This window comes from Cygnus olor, chromosome 22 (assembly GCF_009769625.2).
Source record: "Cygnus olor isolate bCygOlo1 chromosome 22, bCygOlo1.pri.v2, whole genome shotgun sequence".
Classification (NCBI taxonomy): Eukaryota; Metazoa; Chordata; class Aves; order Anseriformes; family Anatidae; genus Cygnus; species Cygnus olor.
The window spans coordinates 3,341,807-3,361,840 of NC_049190.1; the positions used below are offsets into that span (position 1 = coordinate 3,341,807).

The 20,034-nt window shown below is 53.3% G+C and overlaps 1 protein-coding gene across 3 annotated transcripts in view; it reads left to right on the forward strand.

The window, feature by feature from the left end:
- The window catches only part of GRIK4 (glutamate ionotropic receptor kainate type subunit 4), a 166,836-nt gene that overhangs the window by 109,475 nt on the left and 37,327 nt on the right, over nucleotides 1-20,034 (forward strand). For all 3 annotated transcript variants that reach the window (XR_005814260.1, XM_040534372.1, XM_040534373.1), the window contains 4 exons: nucleotides 3,687-3,784; nucleotides 6,888-7,053; nucleotides 10,219-10,397; nucleotides 13,161-13,214. Coding sequence is in view for 2 of the 3 variants with exons in the window: in XM_040534372.1 (XP_040390306.1) it covers nucleotides 3,687-3,784; nucleotides 6,888-7,053; nucleotides 10,219-10,397; nucleotides 13,161-13,214 (497 nt within the window). In the remaining variant the exon portion in view is untranslated. The remainder of the gene's footprint in view (nucleotides 1-3,686; nucleotides 3,785-6,887; nucleotides 7,054-10,218; nucleotides 10,398-13,160; nucleotides 13,215-20,034) is intronic.

The window sequence follows — 20,034 nt, forward strand, 5'->3', positions numbered from 1 at the left end:
AGCTATTTTCCTTCCTCTTTTCTCCTGACTGACTCAGGCATCTTCCAGTTAGGGACCACAGAATCACAGTTCCCGTAGCAGGTAAAATCTGAGTCAATCTTAATCATATTCATGCCTGATTTGCCATTTCAGTTCTATGTATGAATGAAGACAAACATTGACTGTTCCTGTAAGTGACACCTGTAAAGCCCCGCGCTTTGAGATGGGTTTGTAGTGGAAGGTTGGGGATTGAGCTGTTTTGCCCTTCTAAGTAAAGCTTGTTTTCTCTTTGTGTTTGATGTTTCAGCTCCTTTTACAGAGATCCAAAACAGCTCGTTTAATCGTGTCTTTATCTAAAACACCTTATTCCTTTTGATGCCAAGGGAGGGATGGGTTTTCTACTTGTCACCCTGTCCCCTATCGTTTCATCCTTCTTTTCAGCATCCCTCTGTTGTTAATCCCAACATTTCAGGGCAGGCCAGCGGCCAGAGTGAGCAACTAGATGATTTTTAATTTCTATTTATTCACACCGCTATTTCAGAGCCCATTCAGTGACTTTGGTTCAAATGTGCTAAGAACTGTCCCGTCGTTTTTGTGATCCTGCTGGAGTTTGCATTTAAGCCAGCTGCAGCTGATGGGCTGGTTGTGTTGCTGCTAGGAAGCATGAAGGGTGCTGCACGGAGCACTCCTCGCACTCTCCGTACCGCTCTCTCTTCATGCACTTGGTGTTTTTTGCACGAGAAGCCCATCCTGACCGCTCCCCGTTGTTCAAGATCCCCTGATATATTTTGCAATCATGGAAACGCTGAGGTAATTGCATACCTTCCCTGCTCATTTATTTTCAATTAGAGGCAAGAAGCTTCTTTGCCTGCCACCTCCAACCCTCGCATCAGGTGTCGGTATGCAGCGAAGGAGGTGCTGTGCTCTGCACCGCAGGGGGATGCTCACACCGGAGCACTGCCAGCTCTGCTTCGTGCAAGCAGGGCTCGTGTAAATGCTTCCAAAGCACCCCGAGGTCCTGGGAGGGCACTGCCTGACCAAGTGGGTGTGCTCACGTGTTTGTCTTTGAACCCAAAAAGGCACAACGACAAGTGGGTAGTTCTTGCATTATATATGCCTGTGCGTCCACGTGGGTGGTTTTTAACATTCACGTGTGTGTGAAGTCACCCCAGGGTCCAGTATTTGGTGGGATTTTGAGTTCTGGAGCCCATGAAAATTGGATGCTACCCTGGGCAGAGGTACGTGAGTTTGCATCGACCGACACCTGCACGGCATACAGCCTGCGTGGCCCCCGTGTGCTGGGGTACAGCAGCCTGGAGTGGCAGGGGCTACGCCAGTGTTTGGGGTTTTGCTCTGCGCAGTTATCGGGGATGGGTTTTGGTACCGAGCCGACGTTCCTGAAAGCGTCTGTCTGAATCCACCCTGCCCACGGTGGTAGCAGGGTTAAGACTTCTCCTCCTGCAGAGACCAACAGCGCCAGGTAATGTTGTGAAATGGGAAACGTGTTTGGATTACAGGAGGAGAAGCTCTCCTCGACATGGTCGAGGCCTTTGCCTCGGGCGCCTCCGCTTTGTTTCCATTCACTTTCCTTAATTTCACTGGATGTTACACCCTTGGAGAGCGAAGCGGGTTCTTTTTCTTCTGACAGCTGTTGCATCTCCGTTGCCATGGCTACTTAACCCACTTTTTGTTCTCGGCGGGCGAGATGAGAAGAAAAGTGCTCGCCAAACTTTCTCCTGCGTGCTCAAAGCAAGTCCCCCCCCAGGACTTTTGCCCCGCTGACCCCTGGCTGAGCAGGGCTCGGCAGCCCCTTCATGTTGGTGCTGAGCAGCAGAGCACCCGAGGGGCCGCCGCTGTCTGAGTGCCACTGAGACGGCGTGCGGGGTTTTCAAACGCCAGGGCTCTTACTCGAAAGGATCTTCTGGAAGAGGTATAAGCGCCTGTAAATTTTTAAGCAGAGAGGAAAAGCGAGCGCAGGGTTCCTTTGAAGATGCCACAGGAAAACATCGCTCGTGTTCTGCTTCAGACTGAGATGGTGCAGGGCGAGAGCGCGCGGAGGGGAGGAAAACGCCAGGGAAGGCGTTTGCCTATCATGGGCACTTTCTGCGAGAAGTCGGGGCAATTACCATGTGTAGGGACATGTATGTAATGTAATGTATGGAGGTTTTTTCTAAGTAGTGCTTGGAGAGAAGTAAAACAAAGATCCCCAAAGGGACAAACTCAGCTTTTGGCTTCGTAATTCAGCCATGAAGCTACAGAGGCTTATGGAGCGTAAGGCTGGAAAGGACCACCTCAACCGTCTGGTCTGGTCTTCTGCAGAAGGTGGGCTGTAGGCATTTGACTACTGAACGCTACACCCAGCCCTGTATCTTGCTGGTTTAAAAAACAAAACAAAACCAAAAGCAGCACAGTGTATGCCCTCACCTCATGTCCAGCCTTGATTTAAGGACCTGAAGCTGATAGAAAACCTGCTCTGCTCCGTGGTATGACAGTTTCGATGATGAATTCTCTTCACTACAAAAAAAATATGTTCTGGTTTGAGTTTCTCTAGCTCTTCTTTCCAGCTGTTGAACACAGCTGACTTCTTGCAGCCACCGATACGTAAACCAGAGACCTGAAGGGGCTGCGCGCTGAGGCGGACCAGCCGTGCCGTACTGAAGAGGCAGCATCTTTAAAATCTCAGCTTTTTGATACCTTGGTTTGGTTTTACATATGACAGTGCTGTGAGATTGTTCCTGACAGCACTGATAAGTAGCTGTGGTGCCTCGCTTCTCCCCTGTGGTATCGTCTTTACTCAGGAAGAAGTCGCTCGGTGCTCATTGAGCAGTTTTGTCTGCCCGGTGTTCCTGCGGCTTCTCCTGTCCAGGGAGAAAGGATCCGTGCGTGGTGGTGCTGAAGCCACAGCTGGCAGCAAGCCTTCCTGGGCCCTGGGATCCAGGCACGAGGGGCTTTGCCTTCTGTTTGCAAGCAAAGTGCTCCAGAGCAGCGTTTCGGAGCGACACAGCAGGTTGGGATTGCAGCGGGCAGGTGCCACCAGCTGGGGTAGTCCTTGGAGCGCCACTCGGCCGAAATTTGTGCAGCAAATTAAAAGGACAAAAGGTTGCAGTTTAGCCCGGGAAGCTTGAGGGAAGAGATTTAACTTCTTCATTTTGTCAGGGCCTTTTGATTGTTTCGCTGACCTTGGTGGCACGGAGCCAGAAGATTAACTACTGCCAGAAAAAAAAATAAAAAAATAAATCAAACCTGGTAATGTGATCCTTAGTATTGCCGCTGAGCTCTGCAGGGGATGAGGGACCAAACTCAGACAAGTTTGTTTGCTGCTGGAGGATGCTTTTAAGCGAGGTCACTGCTGCCTTTAGTGGCCTCCATAAACTTCAGTTTACATCGTCCCTGGAGCGTAACAGCGGGGGGCAAAAAAAAGCAAAATTTTAAGAGAGAAACCCTTGTTTTGAGTCGGGGTTGGGGATGGGGGGCTTCGGGGAGAGCTTGGGGGGGATCTGGAAATGCTGGGCAGAGACGGAGAGGTGGATGCCACAGGCAGGGTGACTGCTTCAGAGGGAACAGGGGGATTTTGGGGGGACACAAATGGCAGGGAGGGTATTGTGTGTGTGCAGGAGGCGATGCTGTCCCGAGCAAGGTGAAGCAGGTACTGCCAGCTGGAAGCAGGATGGAGTCTAATGCATGTTTCATCTCTCTGCTGCCCACAGTGTGCCAGATCCTTCCCAAAGGGGTGGTAGGCGTCCTGGGACCTTCCTCCAGCCCAGCCTCCAGCTCTATTATCAGCAATATCTGCGGGGAGAAAGAGGTAAGTGGGCAAATCCTGTGCTGGGGCCCCACAGAGATCCTGCCCCCGCACCCCATCCTGCACCCACCGGCTGCCGGGTGCTGCTGGGGCTCCCTGGGGGCGCAGCGTTTGGCTGGGGGGTTTAGGAAGCCTGCATCAGGGTTTTGAAGTTCCCACTACCCTGAGCGGCGATGCCATCGTGCAGACCCCAGCAGAAGGGCTTTCTGCAGCTGAGAGGGTTTCAGCTGAGACCATCGTGTCTGTGCTGAGTCCCAGCCACAGCCACCCAGCCGACTGCAGACCCAACCTCCAGCTCTGCCTCCTCCCTCGCCTTGCTCTGCCTCTGCCATTTCTTGTTCAACCCTGGCACTCCTTTTGCCTCCTCTCCTCTCCATCCCTGCTCCCCAGGCCCTCTCCAGCCGGTGTCCAGGTGCCCCACGACCCCCAGTGCTTTCTGTCCTCGTGTCCCAGCTGCGGGGCAGCGCGGGGATGCTGCTGGGGGCAGCGACCGGCCCGTGGCACTGCAGGACACCCTTGGCAGAGGGGCCTTGCTGTAGGCATCTATTTGCTGTGCTCTGATCCACCGTGCCTTCTAATGATCAGAGCTGGCAGGTTGGTTTATCTCCCCTCCTCTTAATGCTCACGTTCTTGCAGGTTCTTCTTTTGCCATTTCCTCTCTCACTTCTGCCTCCCTGGTCCTTGTTTTCGTCTCTGTCGCCTTTAACTTCAGCTCCCCTCACGTGCAATGCCGATGCCAGTATCAGTGCTGATGGGTGCAAGACCCCAGCTTGCTCTGGAGGATGCAGATCCCAGTCCAAGGGACTTTGTGTGTGTTATTCCGTGCACTTTTTGCACAGTCCCCTTGGAAAGCTGCACCCATTGCCGTCTGCTGCTGTTCCACCAGTGCAAGCCCTATAAATCTGTGTCCAGGCTGCGTGCCTGATTTAGTGCTTTATAAGCCTTGAACTGTCTTACTCTGATCTAGCTCTGGTCACGGGGAAGAAATTGAATTCTCTTCTCCCGGTTCATCCCTTTAAAGCCAGATAACATCTCTCAGCCCTTTGGTGGACGTTCAGGAGCCTCCAAGCGAGGGGAGTGCCTGAACGGAGCACGGGAAGTAACTCGCATTCACAAATGAGTGCTGTCCCTTGTTCTGTGAGAACTGCAAGTGTTGAGGAGACGGAGGAGGTCTGTTAGACCTAGTGCTCTGGGCTACAGCAGGATGGGTCTCCTGAGTGTGTTTTGCAGTGCTTTCTGCAGTTAAACGTCCCAGACACGTGCTCCATCCCAGGCAAAGGCGACTCTGCAGTAACAGATTGCAAATGTTTTTCCCCTAAAATCCCCATTCAGAGTCTGATCTAAGTCCCTTTATTTTCTCAGAAATGAAGGGCGAGTGCTAGCGCACTTCCGAGGTACTTGATTCTTGAGCATGATCCCAGCTGCCCTCCCAGTGATGTAAACCCGCAGCAGCTCCCCGTGATTTATATCACGGGAGCATCGCTTGGTGCCGTTGTGCTAAATGCAGCGTAGCAGCCCAGCCGGAGACGTCACACTCACAGACCTCCACAGGTGAAGGAGAGAGAGAAAGTGTCCCGTAGTGCTGCTCGGGCACCGGCTGGAGGAGTGATGGGCCTGAAGCTCACCAGGAGCCTGCGGGAAACCTGGGGGAGGCACCTACATCTCCTGCGGTGCCTTGCCTGCCAAAGATTCCCTTCCCTCCTGCCCAGGGAGGGGAGCTACAGGGGGCAGAGCCCTGGGGAAGGAGAGGAGGCCTCGGAGCGTGAGCTGCAGCCAGGGCTGCCATCAGCTCGGGGTGGTGGCTGCCTTCCCCCCCATCCACATCTCTCTCTTAGCGGTTGCTGCTGCAGGTCTCAGACCCCGTCTGGTTCCCAAAAGCAACCAACAGGCTCGTACAGGAGCTGCCCTGTCTGCTTTGCTTCCAGGAACCTGCCTCATGCTTGCGCTCTGCTCCTCCCCTGCTAACAGCGCTCGGGATGAGGGCTGCAGCGTGAAATCGAGGCAGATAGCAGCTTCTTGCTCTTTAACTTTCCTGTTGCTAACCAAACAGCTTACGCTGTCAGTGAAGCAGCCATCACAACCTACTAATGGCCTTTCCCAAGAGGAGAGAGATCGGAGGCACGGGATGATAGCTTCTGGAAGGGCTAATAATGGAAGAAAAGAGGACTTGACAGTCCTCTAATGAAGCAGAAGCAGATGTTTCCCTTTCTGTCCTCCATTTCTTCCAAATAATTCACTCGGCAAAAGGGAAATGATGTTACTGGCCCCCACGTGGCTGCCCCCCTGGTGTCTGGGTTCCTACGGTGCAGGGTGGCAGCGGAGCTGCTCGCAGGGAGCCCGGGGGCTCTCCTGCAGCACGGTGGCATCACCATTCCCCTGCCCCCAGCACCCTGGGAAGAAACATCCCTCTCCCACCTCCTGCTCTGCTTTATTAACGACAAGCACAGCGATATTGGGACTGGTGGTTACAGCCCTGCTGGAGCTTGCCCGCTGCACAGCCACCTGTTACCTCTCTGCTGATCAAAAAACCCCAAAGCTTCTGGCTGCTGCATCTGTTCCTCTCTCTCGCGAGCCTTAGCGGTGCAGGGTCATCGTGTTCCTCCCTTCATCTCTCCTAATTACCTGGTGGCACGCGGGGACTGCAGGCAGAGGCGCCCGGGCAGCACTTCAGCCAGGCAGCACAGCGCAGCACGGGCTGGGCATCTGCCTGCGGAGCAGCCTCCGCATTTACCCAGGCAGCAAGCCCGAAATGAAGTGCAGGCCCGGCTACAATTAGTACCCAGTCTAATCAGGCTGAAGTCATCCGGAATGGTTTCCTGTGCTGTAATCACAAACCCCGTTGCCTTTCTCTGAGTGGCTCAGCAAGACTTTTCCTGATCCACTCCTTCCCGTGGCTTCTCAGGGCTGTGATAATTATTTTCCTCTGCTCCTGCACAGATCCCACCCTCCTCTCCTCACTCCAGTGATGCTTCTGCGGTTTTATTGGGACATTTCACTCTCCGCATGCTGTGCGTTTCACACCAAAGGTCCTTTATGGTAGATTTACTTGTTTTGATTTCTTGTTTCCCTCTCTAATTATATTCCCTTTCCCCTCCTCCCCACTTAGGTTCCTCACTTCAGAGTGGCACCGGAGGAGTTCCTGAAGCTGCAGCTCCAGCGCTTCACCACGCTCAACCTCCACCCCAGCAACACCGACATCAGCGTGGCCGTGGCAGGAATCCTGAATTTCTTTAACTGCACCACCGCCTGCCTCATCTGCGCCAAAGCTGAATGTAAGTCATTCCCAGGCGGGGCTGGCAGCCCCCCCGCTCCTGGTTGCCCTTTTTTTCCGTCTCCCTTTGCATGCTCGGTGCTCGTTGGGGAAAGACCGGGGTGGCTGGTGTGTGACAGCTGGGGGGCTGTGCTGCCTTGCAAGGTTTTGTAGCAGGGGCTCTTCAGGCAGAGCAGCCTGAAACAAGGCAGACCCCCCCCCCCGGGCACGTTTTCCACCCTGGTGCCCTGTGGAGGTGTTTGTTGGAGGAGGAAAGGGCATGGGGAAGAGACTCGCCTGCCTTCTGTTTGACTATCTGTAGAGTGTTTTGCTTGCACAGGTGGGTTTGGGGGGAAAAAAAAAGTCTTAAGCTTGTTTCTGGAGATTATTCTAGGCAATTTTTCACTTTTTTGAAATATCTCTCTCCCAAACCCACGTGCAGTTTGTGGCCTAAAAGCAGGACTTGATTAATAGCCTCTACACCGCACACTCTCTTGGGCTCTGTAGCCATACATCTGCTGGTAATTGTGCATCTGGATGCTGGAGTGTTCACCTCAGCGAGCCCGGATTCATCTCTGCATAACTCTCCTAGCATGGCAGGAGCAGGCTCTGCATCCCAGTGCTTCGAGCAAAGTGTGTCCTGTGCCTCTGGAAAGTCAGCGTGCGGGCGGGTAGCTGGTGTGGAGTAGCCCAGCCCATTTTGCTTTTAATTTCAGGTAGCCAGATTCATTAGCGCTACAGTTTACCTTACCAGCCTAGACAGGGACTTAGAGGGTGTGCATGGATCCAACGAGAGCCCTGGAGTGCTGGCAAGAGCTTAGCAGTCTCCGATGGTGGGGCTGAGTATCTAGGAGAGGCAGCATCCTTCCTAAATTGGGACAGGCAGACTTCACACCGCCAGCTGGGCTAGCGGCACACTGTTGTGGCAGACTCCTGCACAGGGACAGAAGGAGTAAGACAGTGTTTGCCTTTTCTTTTTGCTTTATGAACCGAGGAGATGACATCCTCAGCATGTGTAATCATTAAATTGCTTTTTGGTAGGCATGCTCAGGTTTTACCCAAGCAGAGGACCTGACCCAAATCCTGCAATTAAAATAATTCAAATAGTCTTCCGCGTTACATTTAGCGCTGGAATTTTTCATTGTGGAACCCTAACCTCAAGAAAAAAGGAAAAAAAGAAAAAAGGAAGGAAAAAAAAAAGGAAGAAAAGATAATTGGGTGTCCCGACCTGCCGTGCAGCGTGCTCTCAGTCCTGCCCTTGCTGCTGCCAGGCACAGAGCACACACACCAGCTCATCGCCCTTCTCCCCAGCTACCTGCAAAAAAAAACCAAAACCCACAGGTGTCTCCCCTTGAATGCAGCCTGGTGTTAATGTGCCTCTTCATTTAACTGGATCAGAACCTCGGTTGGCAATTGCTTGCATCAGGTTATCACCCTTTTAATTGGATCAGCCCTGTTCATTTTCCTCTGGTGTTCCTGGGTAAATGTAGGATGTGCTGCGCAGCCCAGCTCCAGGGGAGCAGTGGGATGGGTGCCTTTCATGCCAGTGCCTCCTGCTCCTTGTGCTCAGCAAGGACCTTATCTGAGCTAGGACTGAAGCACAACTTGCTCTGACTGTTACAGAGCGCAAGAAAGGCAGAATCCAGCTTTGTGTAGGAGCACAAGCCCTCGTTTTCCCCTAGGACAAGCAGTGCTCCTAGGCACAGTCCTCAGACAACTGACTCGAGGCGCTCTGGGCTTTCGGAAGGTTCCCCGGAGGCAAATAAGGGAGTATATGAGCTGTCTGCTCATCAGCGAGAGAATCTTGTTTTGAAGGATGTTATTATTTAGCTCCCTGGAGGGAAAGTCGTAGCTGTTTTGGTTAAAGTACAAGGCTGTGTGATGGGACTTCTGGGTCCTATCCCGTCGTGCTCGTACTGTCACTGGAAGAAGTCGCATCCTTCCTCTGAGGACTGATTGTCGTTTCTGCTGGCAGGAGCAGAAGATGACCCTCAAAGTCGATGGAGTTAGGCCAGCGTAAGTGTACCGCAGTGGTGAATAGAATAAGGCTGTGTGAATAGAATGGGGCTGCTGTTGGGAGCAACCTGTGTGATCCCTTGCAGAGGTGGGCTAAGGTGAAAACAAACCTTGCAGGAAGCAAATGTGCCATTCACGTGAGCCAGCACATGGAGCAAGTAACCAGGTGAGGTCCAGGCTGTGCCTCCTGTGCACGGGGGGGAGTTCGCCGGCTGCTGAGAAGGATCAAGAGGAGACGTGATCCAGAGAAGCCTTGGCTGCTGCTGAGACCCTTGCTGAGTTCCCACCTGCAGCTGGGGAAAATGCAAGAGGCAAAAGCGTTGTAAAGAGTTCAGGGCACACTCAGCTTGCTGGAAACCTCTCGCTGTGAAGGAGAGGCTGCTTGGCTTGGATGGATGCCCGTTAGCACGCTGCTTTGTTACCTTCGGGAGGTGCTGGGAGCCCGTGAAAGCAGTGCTCTCCGCTATTACCGTGCTGGGTTGGGTGGCTCCGTGTCCCCTGGGCTCCTGGTGAGGAAGGGGCAGGTGAAGAGCGGGGCTCTGACCCGAGCCTGGCCCCTCCATCGTCCCGGCCTGGCGCCTGCTCGTGGTTCTGCTCCTGCATTTCCTTCAGCTCAGCTTTTCTCCTTCCTTTTGGGCCGTGTGGCCACGCTAGCTGTCTGTGCCTTGCTAATGGTTAAATCCTGTGGCCTCCGGTCAATCAAAGTTGACAGAGGAGGTTATTTCCCGAGGAAAACCAGCAGCTGGCTGGAAGAGACAGATTCTGTCAAATATTCTTTCTCCGCTAAGAAAAGCTGCAGCAGGAGCTTTGACGTCTTGTTAGACATCAAAGCAGCCATGCTGGAAGGAGCCCTTGCAGTGACCTCTCTGCAGGGAGAAACTTCAACCGGCCGTGCCGGAGGCAAGAAGGCAGAGGGCCGGGGGGGGCCAGGCCTCCCTGCTGCAGGTACTCACGTGGAGGGGCTCCATCCATCCTTCCCCAGTCCTTGCTGCCCCACGAAGGAGCCTGGGCTGCAGCCACCGGTCCTCTCCTTTGTCACGTGCAGCCACGGAGCTGCGGGGCTGCTTCCCACCAGGAGTGACTGCGGGGCAGGGTAGAGGTGCTTTTGGAACCACGCCTAAAACATCCAGGTGTCTATTTATTTATTTTCTCCTCTCCCTTTTACTTGCAGGCCTTTTAAACCTAGAGAAATTGCTTCGCCAGTTCCTCATCTCCAAGGACACGCTCTCGGTCCGAATGCTGGATGACAGCCGGGACCCTACCCCTCTGCTGAAAGAGATCAGGGACGACAAAACAGCCACCATCATCGTGCACGCCAACGCTTCCATGTCCCACACCATTCTGCAGAAGGTAGGTGCCGACCAAGCGTCACGGCTGTCAGTGCTGCTGCTTCCAGCCAGCCGGAGACAGCGTGCGATGCACGAGCGTGTGCAGGCATTACCTGAAAAGGGCGCGTAAAAATTCCTGCAGTGACGCTGGAAACGTTCTCTGCTGAGAGAGGAATTGCCACTGATGGAGTTTCTGGGGGAAATAATTTCCTTGTGCTTTTCAGGACTGCAGAAACAAAGGTTTAATTGCTCGGAGCTGGTGTGTTTGCTTTCTGGAAGCGGCGCCTGCCCGTGGCTCCTGGTGCCATCAAACAGCCCCGGGGGGCTGCTGAGTGCTGTGAAATTAGTCAATCAGTCCAATCGTTTTTCCTTTTTTTTTTTTTTTTTCTCCAAATACATTTCTAACTTTTTGCTTCCTCTTTGATTGTCTTATTAACCAAGATTTTATTTTAATCGTGTTTATTTTTAAATGGTCTCTTGCTGCAATTTTTAGCATTTGTTTTGATAGCCTACTTCAAAATTGAGCAGTGGCTCCAGATGGAGCCTGAAGTTGTGTGTAGTTCCCCACATCCTGGAAGGAACAAGAAGTGCTTCTTTGAATCAAGGCCGAATCCAAGCAACGGTGTCCCCCTTCCCCTTGGCTGCTCTTGCAGGCATTACCCACGGTGTCCTGGCTGTGTTCTCAGGGCGCTTCAGCACCGTCTCAGGTTTATCCCTGATGACAGCCAGCTGAAAAAATTAGCGCTGTTTTATTATTCCCCCCCTAACAGAAGATTTTTATTCTGCTTCTTGCAATTTTGCATTTCTAAATAGGCACTTTGGGGTATTCTGGAGGCACCTCCATGCCTTTTTTTTTTTTAAATTTTTGGGGTGTTTTTTCCCTGGTCCCCATGTCAGTAGGGCAGGAGCCTGCTGCCCCCCTCCCTCCTGTTGCTGTAGTGACTTCCCGCAGGCACAGGGCAGCGCTCGGGCACCCCCAGCCTCCCTTCCCTGCTCGAGCATCCTCCTGCCACCACTGATGGAGATGTCAGAGACTGCTGCGATTTTCCAGCAGTTCAGTAAAACCTGGTGTAGTCTTCCCGGCCAGAGGATTGTAGGATTGGGAGGTTGTAAATAATGGGCTTGTGATGCGGCATCACAAGCACCTGGGGAGGCTGGGAAGTGTTTTCTTTACGGAGCTGCAGCCGGAGCAGGGGCTGAGGAGCTGCGCCCTGCCCAAAGGTGACCGAAAGCAGGAGGAAAGCGCCATGTGTCGGAGCTGCCTCGGCAGAGCTGGCCTGCCTTTGGACGACGAGGGAAACGGCAATTTCTCATCTCACCCTCCACATATGGTCTGGGGACACATGGTTGCTTCCTCGATTACCAGCCTGGCCCAGCCGCCCACCTGGCCGCGGGCACGCCGAGCGGCTGGGAGCGCTGCTGCGGAGCCGCTTTGTGGCTGCCTTTGATTTTCTGCCCTTGAAAGCAAACAGGCTGACTTCAAAGTAGGTCACACGGCGCTGACATTATCGCTGTCCCCAGCAAGGGAGAAGGGAGGGACGTGGGTGCCACCTTTTATTGTGCAGGAGTTCGGAAACGAGGCAGTTTTTTGCAAAGCGGGCTGAATGCTTGCTGTGGGGTCGCGGTGCTCTGCTGGTCAAATGGTTTTTTGCTGTGGCCGTTTTGGCCCCTGTTTGAAGGACACAGGGTGTCAGCGTGTGACTGACGGGCTGGGCACAGCCAGACCGAAGCCAGCATCGGTCCCTCCCTGCCTCCAGCACCTCCGGGCGGTCTGGGGCGATAGGCAAACCTCCTCGCCAAGGTCCGGCAGCTGATTTGAGACCAGCTGTGCTTGGCAGCGAGACACAGGCTTTCGGGAGGATTTGCAGATTAATCCTGAGCATCTGTTCCAACAACCAACTCCTGGTCTAATGAGAACTTTGAATTTTGGAGAATAACTTCTATGATCTGGTCCGTGGTCTCCAGAAGAGATCATCTCACAGACAAATCCACGTCCTTCTCCCTGCATCCCCATACACTCTCACCCTCTTCTTTTCTGCTCCCGAGGCCATCACAACCCTTGTTAAATTCTGGAGAGCGGTTGGAGTTGCTAGGTTTCGTTCCTGTCAATTAATTTTCGGGACTGGAGCTCCAATCTGGCAGACGTACGTGGGGAAGGCACCGCTGGGATGACTGTCCTTTCTCTGCAATTCCACGGGAGCTTTTCCTGCCTCGCTCGCCGCGTCCCGGTGCTCGTAGCGAAAGGAGATGAGCACTGAGCCCCTTCAGCTGCTGCGTGCCCTCATTATGCTCAAAAATTAAGTTAAAAAATTTCCCTCGTTAAGTTGATAATTGAAGAGGAGAAAAGTAGTACCAATTAACAGGGAAGCAAACCTCACCTAACCTCTCTTTCCTCAAAACACGGCAAAACCAAGGAACATCGCCCAGGGGCTCTGGAGGCTTCAGGATCCCACTCGGGGGTGGGTACGGGCTGCTGGGAGGGGGACAGAAGCTTTTGCTCCCAGGGGCTTCCTCCTAGCAGGGTGTTTTTGTGGCGTGCCCCGAGGGCTCGTCGCGGGGTCTGGAGCTGCCAGGCACCCCTGTGCAGGTGCGGAGAGGAGACCTCGAGGTAGGCTTGGTGCTGCTGGATTTAATTCCACACTGTGCTGCTGTGTCCCAGCCATCCCGACACGTGGGGAGACAGCAGCGATAAGGACGGGAAAGGAAATGTGGCCCCGCGTCTGTGCTGGAGCTGAGATGGAAGATTGCCAGGCTCAGGTCTAATCTCCTTTCCTCTCCTTCACAGGCAGCCGAGCTGGGAATGGCGTCTGCCTACTACACGTACATCTTCACTAATCTGGTAAGACGTTTTTCGCAGCTTTTCTCGGGCGTGCGTGTCGAGCCATGTTAATGGGAGCTGATCTCCCGGACCCCGGGGAGCACGGGGAAGAGCTGCCTGCGTGTGGGGCGGCGGGGGCAGGAGCCGGGCGGGTCCCCGCACAAACCCCGTTGGCTAAGGGAAGGCTGGTGGGAGGTGAGAGCGCTGCTCCATGCCGTGCAGCAGGGTTTGTGGATGCAAAAAGGGTTTGGGAGAGATGCGGTGAGATCTGGGGTCCACCAGGGGATGGGTGGCTCCTGGGTGGTTCTGGAAGGGGCACGCTGGAGGTGTGAGCACAGGACCCCGCTCCCTGCTCTGGGAGAAGAGCAGGATGCAGGATGGAGGAGGGATGGTGCTGTAAATGTGGAGAGGCAGAGCGGGCATGACTTCAGCACAGCCCCTGGTGACTCGGCTTTATAGCAGCTAATAACGCTAATGGGGGATTGTGTGGCTAAATCCCTGAGCACCGGGCTGAACAAGGAGTAATGGGCTTAGGAGGCAGCAGGAGGAAACCCAAAATAAACATGAGAGAAACTTCTGGTGCTGCAGCAGGCTCTCCGACGGGCTGCCAAGTGGTGGGGGGAGCGCTGCCCACGGGGAGAGCGGGACCTGCCCGGTGCTGCTGGTGGGGGCTGATGGCAACCGGAGCGCGCGGGACGGGCTGGATGATGAAGCGACGGTGCCTTCCAACCCCCGGTGATACTCATAGTCTCTAATTTCTATTAATATTTATGCCAGGGTGTGCTTGTGCCAGGAAAGCCGAGAGCTGAATCACGCTTTGTGTTTGGGTGGGAGACAGACGGGAGCGGATGGAGCCAAACGTGTGGGAAGGGGAGCTCGAGGGGAGGGGAGGGGAAAGGAGGGGAAGGAAGGGGGTGAAAGCCAAGGTAGCAATTGAGGTAGGATGGGGAAAGGTGTCAGAAAAGGCAAAAATACAAAAGAAGGGAAAATCCATGTTTCCTACCTGGACTAACATCATTCCGGTTCCTGCTCAGCACTCGACCCCTAGGTCCTGACCTTGCTCAGTACCAGCCCCGCAAGGAAGAGCTGCACTGCTCTGACTTATCCTCATGTAAACGCTCAGCACCGGGCAGGGAGGGAGGGACCTGGGGGAGAGCTAAGCCCCGGGACCTGAAGATCACTTATTTTAAGGCAGCAGCTGCTGCCCTGTGGTTTCTCACCCCTGTGCCACCCAGTGCAGCTGTACTGGTGGAGCTGGTAAGGAGCAGGGTCTGCAGCCCGTGTAACGCCTGCCCATCACACACTGCGTGCTGGAGGCATACGGCATTGCAGGAAAAGACGCTAAGTTTTGGTTAGCCGCAGTCACAGTGGGGCCTTAATCCATAATTTGGGCTTGTCAGTGCTACTATAGTAGACATGGTCAGAGATTTCCACTTGCACGTCACCAGCACAATGGAGTCTGTATTCATGGATGCTGCTTGGACGATGGAAGTAACTGTAGAAATTAAGCTCCCCACTGCTTAATTAAGCTCATCACCACACTAGTTTTGAGCATGGGTGTGATTAAGCATTTTCTTGGGGTTAAGAGGTGATGTTTGTCTTTGAAACCCATTCATCCAGTGTAATGAGGATATGAGGCAGGTGAGACAGGAACGAATTCCGTTGCCGTTTGCTCCCGCAGGATGTTGTTCTGTTTCCCCTGCTTTATTTCACCACTTTATCCAAAAGACCAGCCCTGAGCAGAGCTAACGGAAATTTTGGCAGGGACTACCGAAGAAGAAAGGTGACATCGGGCAAAACCTGGGCAGATGGGCGAGGTGGTTAAGGAAATTAGTAATATTTAAATGGGGATGAGAGACGGGAGCGAGCAATTTAGACTAATAAATCTGGAGGGATTATCAAGCCCCTAATGAACCCTCTGAGATTTTACAGTCACTGCCTAATAGAAAAGATAAAATCAGAGCGAGCTGCTGCGAGGGGGAGCAAGCAAGAAGATGGCTCTAAATGGGGAGAGAGCCCATCAGAAGGGGAGCAGACGGTCTGCGCAGCATTAAGCTACCTGAAGATGGAAAAACAGGCCAAAAAAAGGATGGAAAAGGGGTGAAAATGCCGAATTAAACACCTGCCCCGCGGCACTAGAGGGGGGTTCTGTTCCTGTCTTCTGGCATTAATTTTATTTAACGAGCGTATCCCGGCCGGCAGCCAGTTCTCTGCGGAGCACTGCATGGAGGCGAGCGGCCACGGTCCCTCTGCCACCAGCCCGTGGGGACAGGACCGGGGGTCCCAGGGGTGCCATCGGTGCTCGGAGGGGAGGCAGAGCAGTGTGCGAGAGCAGCTGCCAGCCTTTGGCACGAGGCTGCGGGAGCAAACAAGGAGGAAGTCTTCAGCCCCCGGTGTGTTTCCATTGGAGCCGAGGCGAGCAGCCTGATGTAAAAATATCCACGGGCTAATTTACCGCGTGCGAATTCATTATCAGCCGCCTTCAGCCAGCTCTGGGGACCCTTTCTGTCAGCAGCAGAAGCTCCACAAATTTTCCTGGAGCCCAAATGAAACCCGCAGATCAGAGCAGGGCTGCTGCGTGCTCCTTCCCCTTGTCCATCATCTGTGTAACGGGTGCTCTTGAGCCGGGGGGCGACCGAGCCCCCTTTTGTCCTCGTCCACCTTGTAGGATCTCACGGTTTGACCCAAGCTGAAGAACACCACTAGGTAATGTTTGAGAGGAGAAGGGTACAACTCCAAGCCCGGTAGACAATTAGATTTATGATAATGCTGCTAATAAGGCCAGTGCATAGGTAAAGCAGTGCAGGCAGGCTGCTTTGAATTGGGAAAAAAGGAAAAAAAAAAAAAAGTTTCTCCTGGTGCTAGAAATCCTGGAGATCAGCAGTGCAGAGCAGAAGGGGTGTTGGATGCCTCCAAAATCCTGCGGTACAATTAATTCTTGTAGCTTGTGAATTCTCTGTAGCTTGTTGTTGTTTTTGTCTTTTTTTTTCCTTTTTTTTTTTTCAGTATAACATATGGACCTCAGGCTGGGCTTAAATTTCAAAACATTTATCGAGGAGATTAGATGGAAATAATTGAAACAATTAAAATTATTACTGTAAGAAGGGAGGTGTAAAGGAGTTTTACTCGTGCTTTGAGTCAGGCGGTCTATTGAGTGGCTGCAGGTTTGTTCCCCGACAATATTGTGCGGAGGTGTTGTTGCTGATAAAACAGCTGCCGTATTCGATTTCCAGAGCCCAGATAAATCCGCTTGGCTTTGTTTATTTGTTTCCTATTGTTCCTTCTTTGTTAGTGATTTATAAAGAGGTCGCTCTTCATATAGGGCGAGTTTTCCAAAGCTGAATTGTCGCTCCGGATGCCCCGTTGGGACCGGCGAGGCAAGCAGCGTCCAAACGGCCCGGGAAATGTCACAGATTTCAGCTCCACCGCGGGCCGTGGTGCTCAGCCCCGCTGCACAAGGTCCGTAAGCATCCCTCGCTCTCTCCTGGGCTCCGGTGCGAGTGAAGGGCGCAGACTTTCTCGTTAGGCTTTGACAAATTTCACCTCACCGGCCAGCCTACCTGCCCGGCTCCCCGTAGCCGATGCAAAGCTTTTTGAGGAGCCCCGGTCGTTCCCCGAGTTTATGGCTTGTGTTTTCGGTGGCATGGGGTAGGAGGACAAACAGATCAGGTTGGTGCAGGGATGCCAAAGCCATTTCTCCTTATTTTGGTTAGCATGAGAAGAGGAGGAGTTAGGCAAAGCACCGATTTGTGCCTCTCTGCATCTTGCTGCCTGCCTGCGCTCCCTTTTACCTGTCTTGGGTCTTCTTTCTGCATTGTTCAGAGTCCTTTAGGAAGCCCAGCCCGTGTTTGATTTCCAGTTGGTGAGTAAATCATTCTCTCAGATACAGCCCAGGCCCTCCGCTGTGAGAGCAAACCTCTTTTTTTTTTTCCTCCCTCCTCGCGCTTTCTCGTCCTATTTGTCTCTCTCCCTACCCCCTGTTTCCACGAGCCGTCCTTTTCAGGCCCCACGCTCCCACTTGACCCCTTCCTCTTTGAGCCTTTGTCACTCCTCAGCCCCAGGCTCCCTGCGGGGAAGCTGAAGTCAATCGCTTGCACTAACGATGTGGGCAGCGCGTTTTCCTGAAGTGCTCTGTTTGAAGAGCAGCCTCCAAAATCTATCTCCTCATGCAAGGAGAGCTGTTAAAAGGCCCTTCCTTACCAGCACACGGCTCCGATGCTTTTGTGATGCTTCAACTTCGGAAGAGCAACCAGATTATGTAGGGACGGCTCCCCTAAAGCGTCACCAAGTTCACCGAGATCCCGGTTCCCCTTTAACTACGTGAACAGCCGAATAACACGGTGAGTTGGGAAGGTCGTCCACATCCACTTATCCCCTCAAAAGGCCACGATTCATTCCCGTGACGTTTTTTTTTTTCTTCCAGATAAATTGATTTTAACGCATGGTCCATTACAAACTTACTGACTCTGCCGATAGTTTATAAATAAGCAGAGCCTTTCAAGAAAACCATAAAATGCTTAACATAATATTGCCCACTTCAGTAAATAAATAAGTGTCTTAGAGGAGCTCAGGAATGATTAGCGCGCTCAGCAGCTCAGCCCCGAGGGCAGCAGGATGCAGAGTGCCAGCCTGGGAACTGTAATCGGTGTTTGGAGGGTGACAGCTTACTTAAGCACCCTTGCGATGGAAGTTCTGCCAGCGTGAGGTCTTAATAATAGAGAAATGGAAGCCTTGGCCCAGCGTTCTCCTTCCTATCCCACATAAAAATAGAGGAGGAACAGTACAGCATGTTCTGGAGCTCCTGGTGTAAATCAGCCTCTGTCAGGGGGACGCATCCTTGGCTGGGACGGGGCTGAGCTCAGCGCAGGCAGCTGAGAGCACCACCGGGAGGCTCTGCTGCCGACCCCGGGCAGTGACAGCATCGGCGGGTCCCTGGGGCTGCTCACCAGCAGAGCCAAAACTCCAGCGAAATCCTACCAGTAATTAAGAGAGGAAGATAACCACGTGTGCGGGTGTGAGCGGAGGGAGGGATGAAGGCATCTCGGTACCAGTGCAGTGAGCAAATGCTGGTTATTGCGTGGGTTTGGGATGAGGTGAGGTGGAAGTCTGCCCGGACGGGTGAGAGCAGCAGCCAGGGAGGACCTGGGCAATATTCATGGGGTCTGCTTTGGTCCACGAGTGGGTCACTTAAGGGCAGATCTGGGAGGATGCTTCATTAAACTGCTTGAATTTAAGCGATGGCTTTGATGCTTTGCACCAAATTTGCTAATCCCCGTCTCCTGGAGGCTGAGCCTTGCTGTCAGGTTTTTCACTGCTTGCTGTTTTTTCTCGGCACCTCAGTTTCCTCCTCTGTACAATGGGTACAAAACCACCTGGCAGGTGCCTCCGGAGTGCTGCTGCTATCACAGGGCCGGCACGAAGCGGGCACGGAGCGATGTGCCTGCACCCCGCGGCTTTGTGCTCCTGACGGATCGGAGACGATCGCCTGTAAATCTCCCGGCCGTAACTCACCACCGGTGACGCCACGAAACCCGAGCTCGTGGCTTTAAAATCATGAATTACCGAGCTTGGCCGGGTGGCTTTTATTAGGCAGGTTCTCCCAGTGATCTAAACGCCCGGGTCGCTCCCGAGGTTTTGTCTGCTGCTGTGAAGTGAGAAGGCAGGTCGAGTGCCGCATGCAGCACGCCAACCCAAGAGTGACTTCATCCTCTAATAACTCCTCCAGTGTCGTCTCCCAGGGAACCCCTTTGTATTCAATTAGCTAATGTGTGCCTAGTGCTTTGAAAATATGGAGTGCCATAGAATCACTAAGTGTTGTTATTTAACGGCACGTATTTAGTGGCTGCAGCCCTGTAGCAGAAGTCAGAAAATCTGCACTGTAATTGCCTGGTGCTGCTGCAGACTTTGCTGTGATCTGAGCAAAGCCTGGGGACTTTTCTTCTATAAAAGTTCATTAATTTTGGCTGCGGACCTTCAGGGCCTGCTTTTTCTGCCGTCTCATGAAACAGGATATTGACTTTTGGTGGGTGCGCTGAAAAAACAGACTCGGAGAGGGGGGAGAATTCAGGCAGCCGGGGTTCGTGCATCTGAAATTAGGCTTGGAGGCGTTTTTTTTATGATCTTTGTGCCTCGGGTTGCGCTGGTGGCATAAGGGAGCTGGTCCAAGATGGGGGGCAAAGTGCTGGTCAGGTATGGTGATTATTATGGGGTAAGGAGGGGAAAAATCATTGGGAGTAGAATAGAGGAGAGGAGAGAGGAGTGGAGTTGTTCTGTGTCAGCTCTGCTGTTGAAGATTCTTGCTGGCTTAGGTAAAAGCCATCTTCAGTGTGTCCTGTTGAGCTGACCTCAATGAGCAATTCTGGGATCTGACACCAAATCCCTGTGCGCCCTCTATGGAGCCGTTTGCCTGTCTGAGCCTCGTTTCAAAAATACAAACCGTATTTCTCTACCTCAGTCTGAAAAGGTAAACGTGGTACCGCCTGCGTGCAAGTACCTGGCAGAGGAGCAGTGCCACCAGCAGGATTTCCATCCCTGATCCTCACCGTGCTCGCTGCTTCCCAGGCAGCATTAGGGGATGCTCCGTGCCGTTGTGGGAACGCGGGTGCTGCTGCTGGGAGGCACAGCGGGGCCGGCGGGTTGGGTGCCGAGCCCTGGGATCTGCTGGGAGGTGCAGACCTTGAACAACAAATGAGTTGGTGTTTGCAGAACATGGGCTTGGAGGTGCCAGGCGTGCTGAATGACCCTGGGGGAAAGGGAGAAAAGGAACAGGGACAGAAGCTGTGCTGGCAGCTAGGGGGTGGCCGGATGCTCTCGCCCCTTTGCCCTCCGTTGCAAGCCTGAC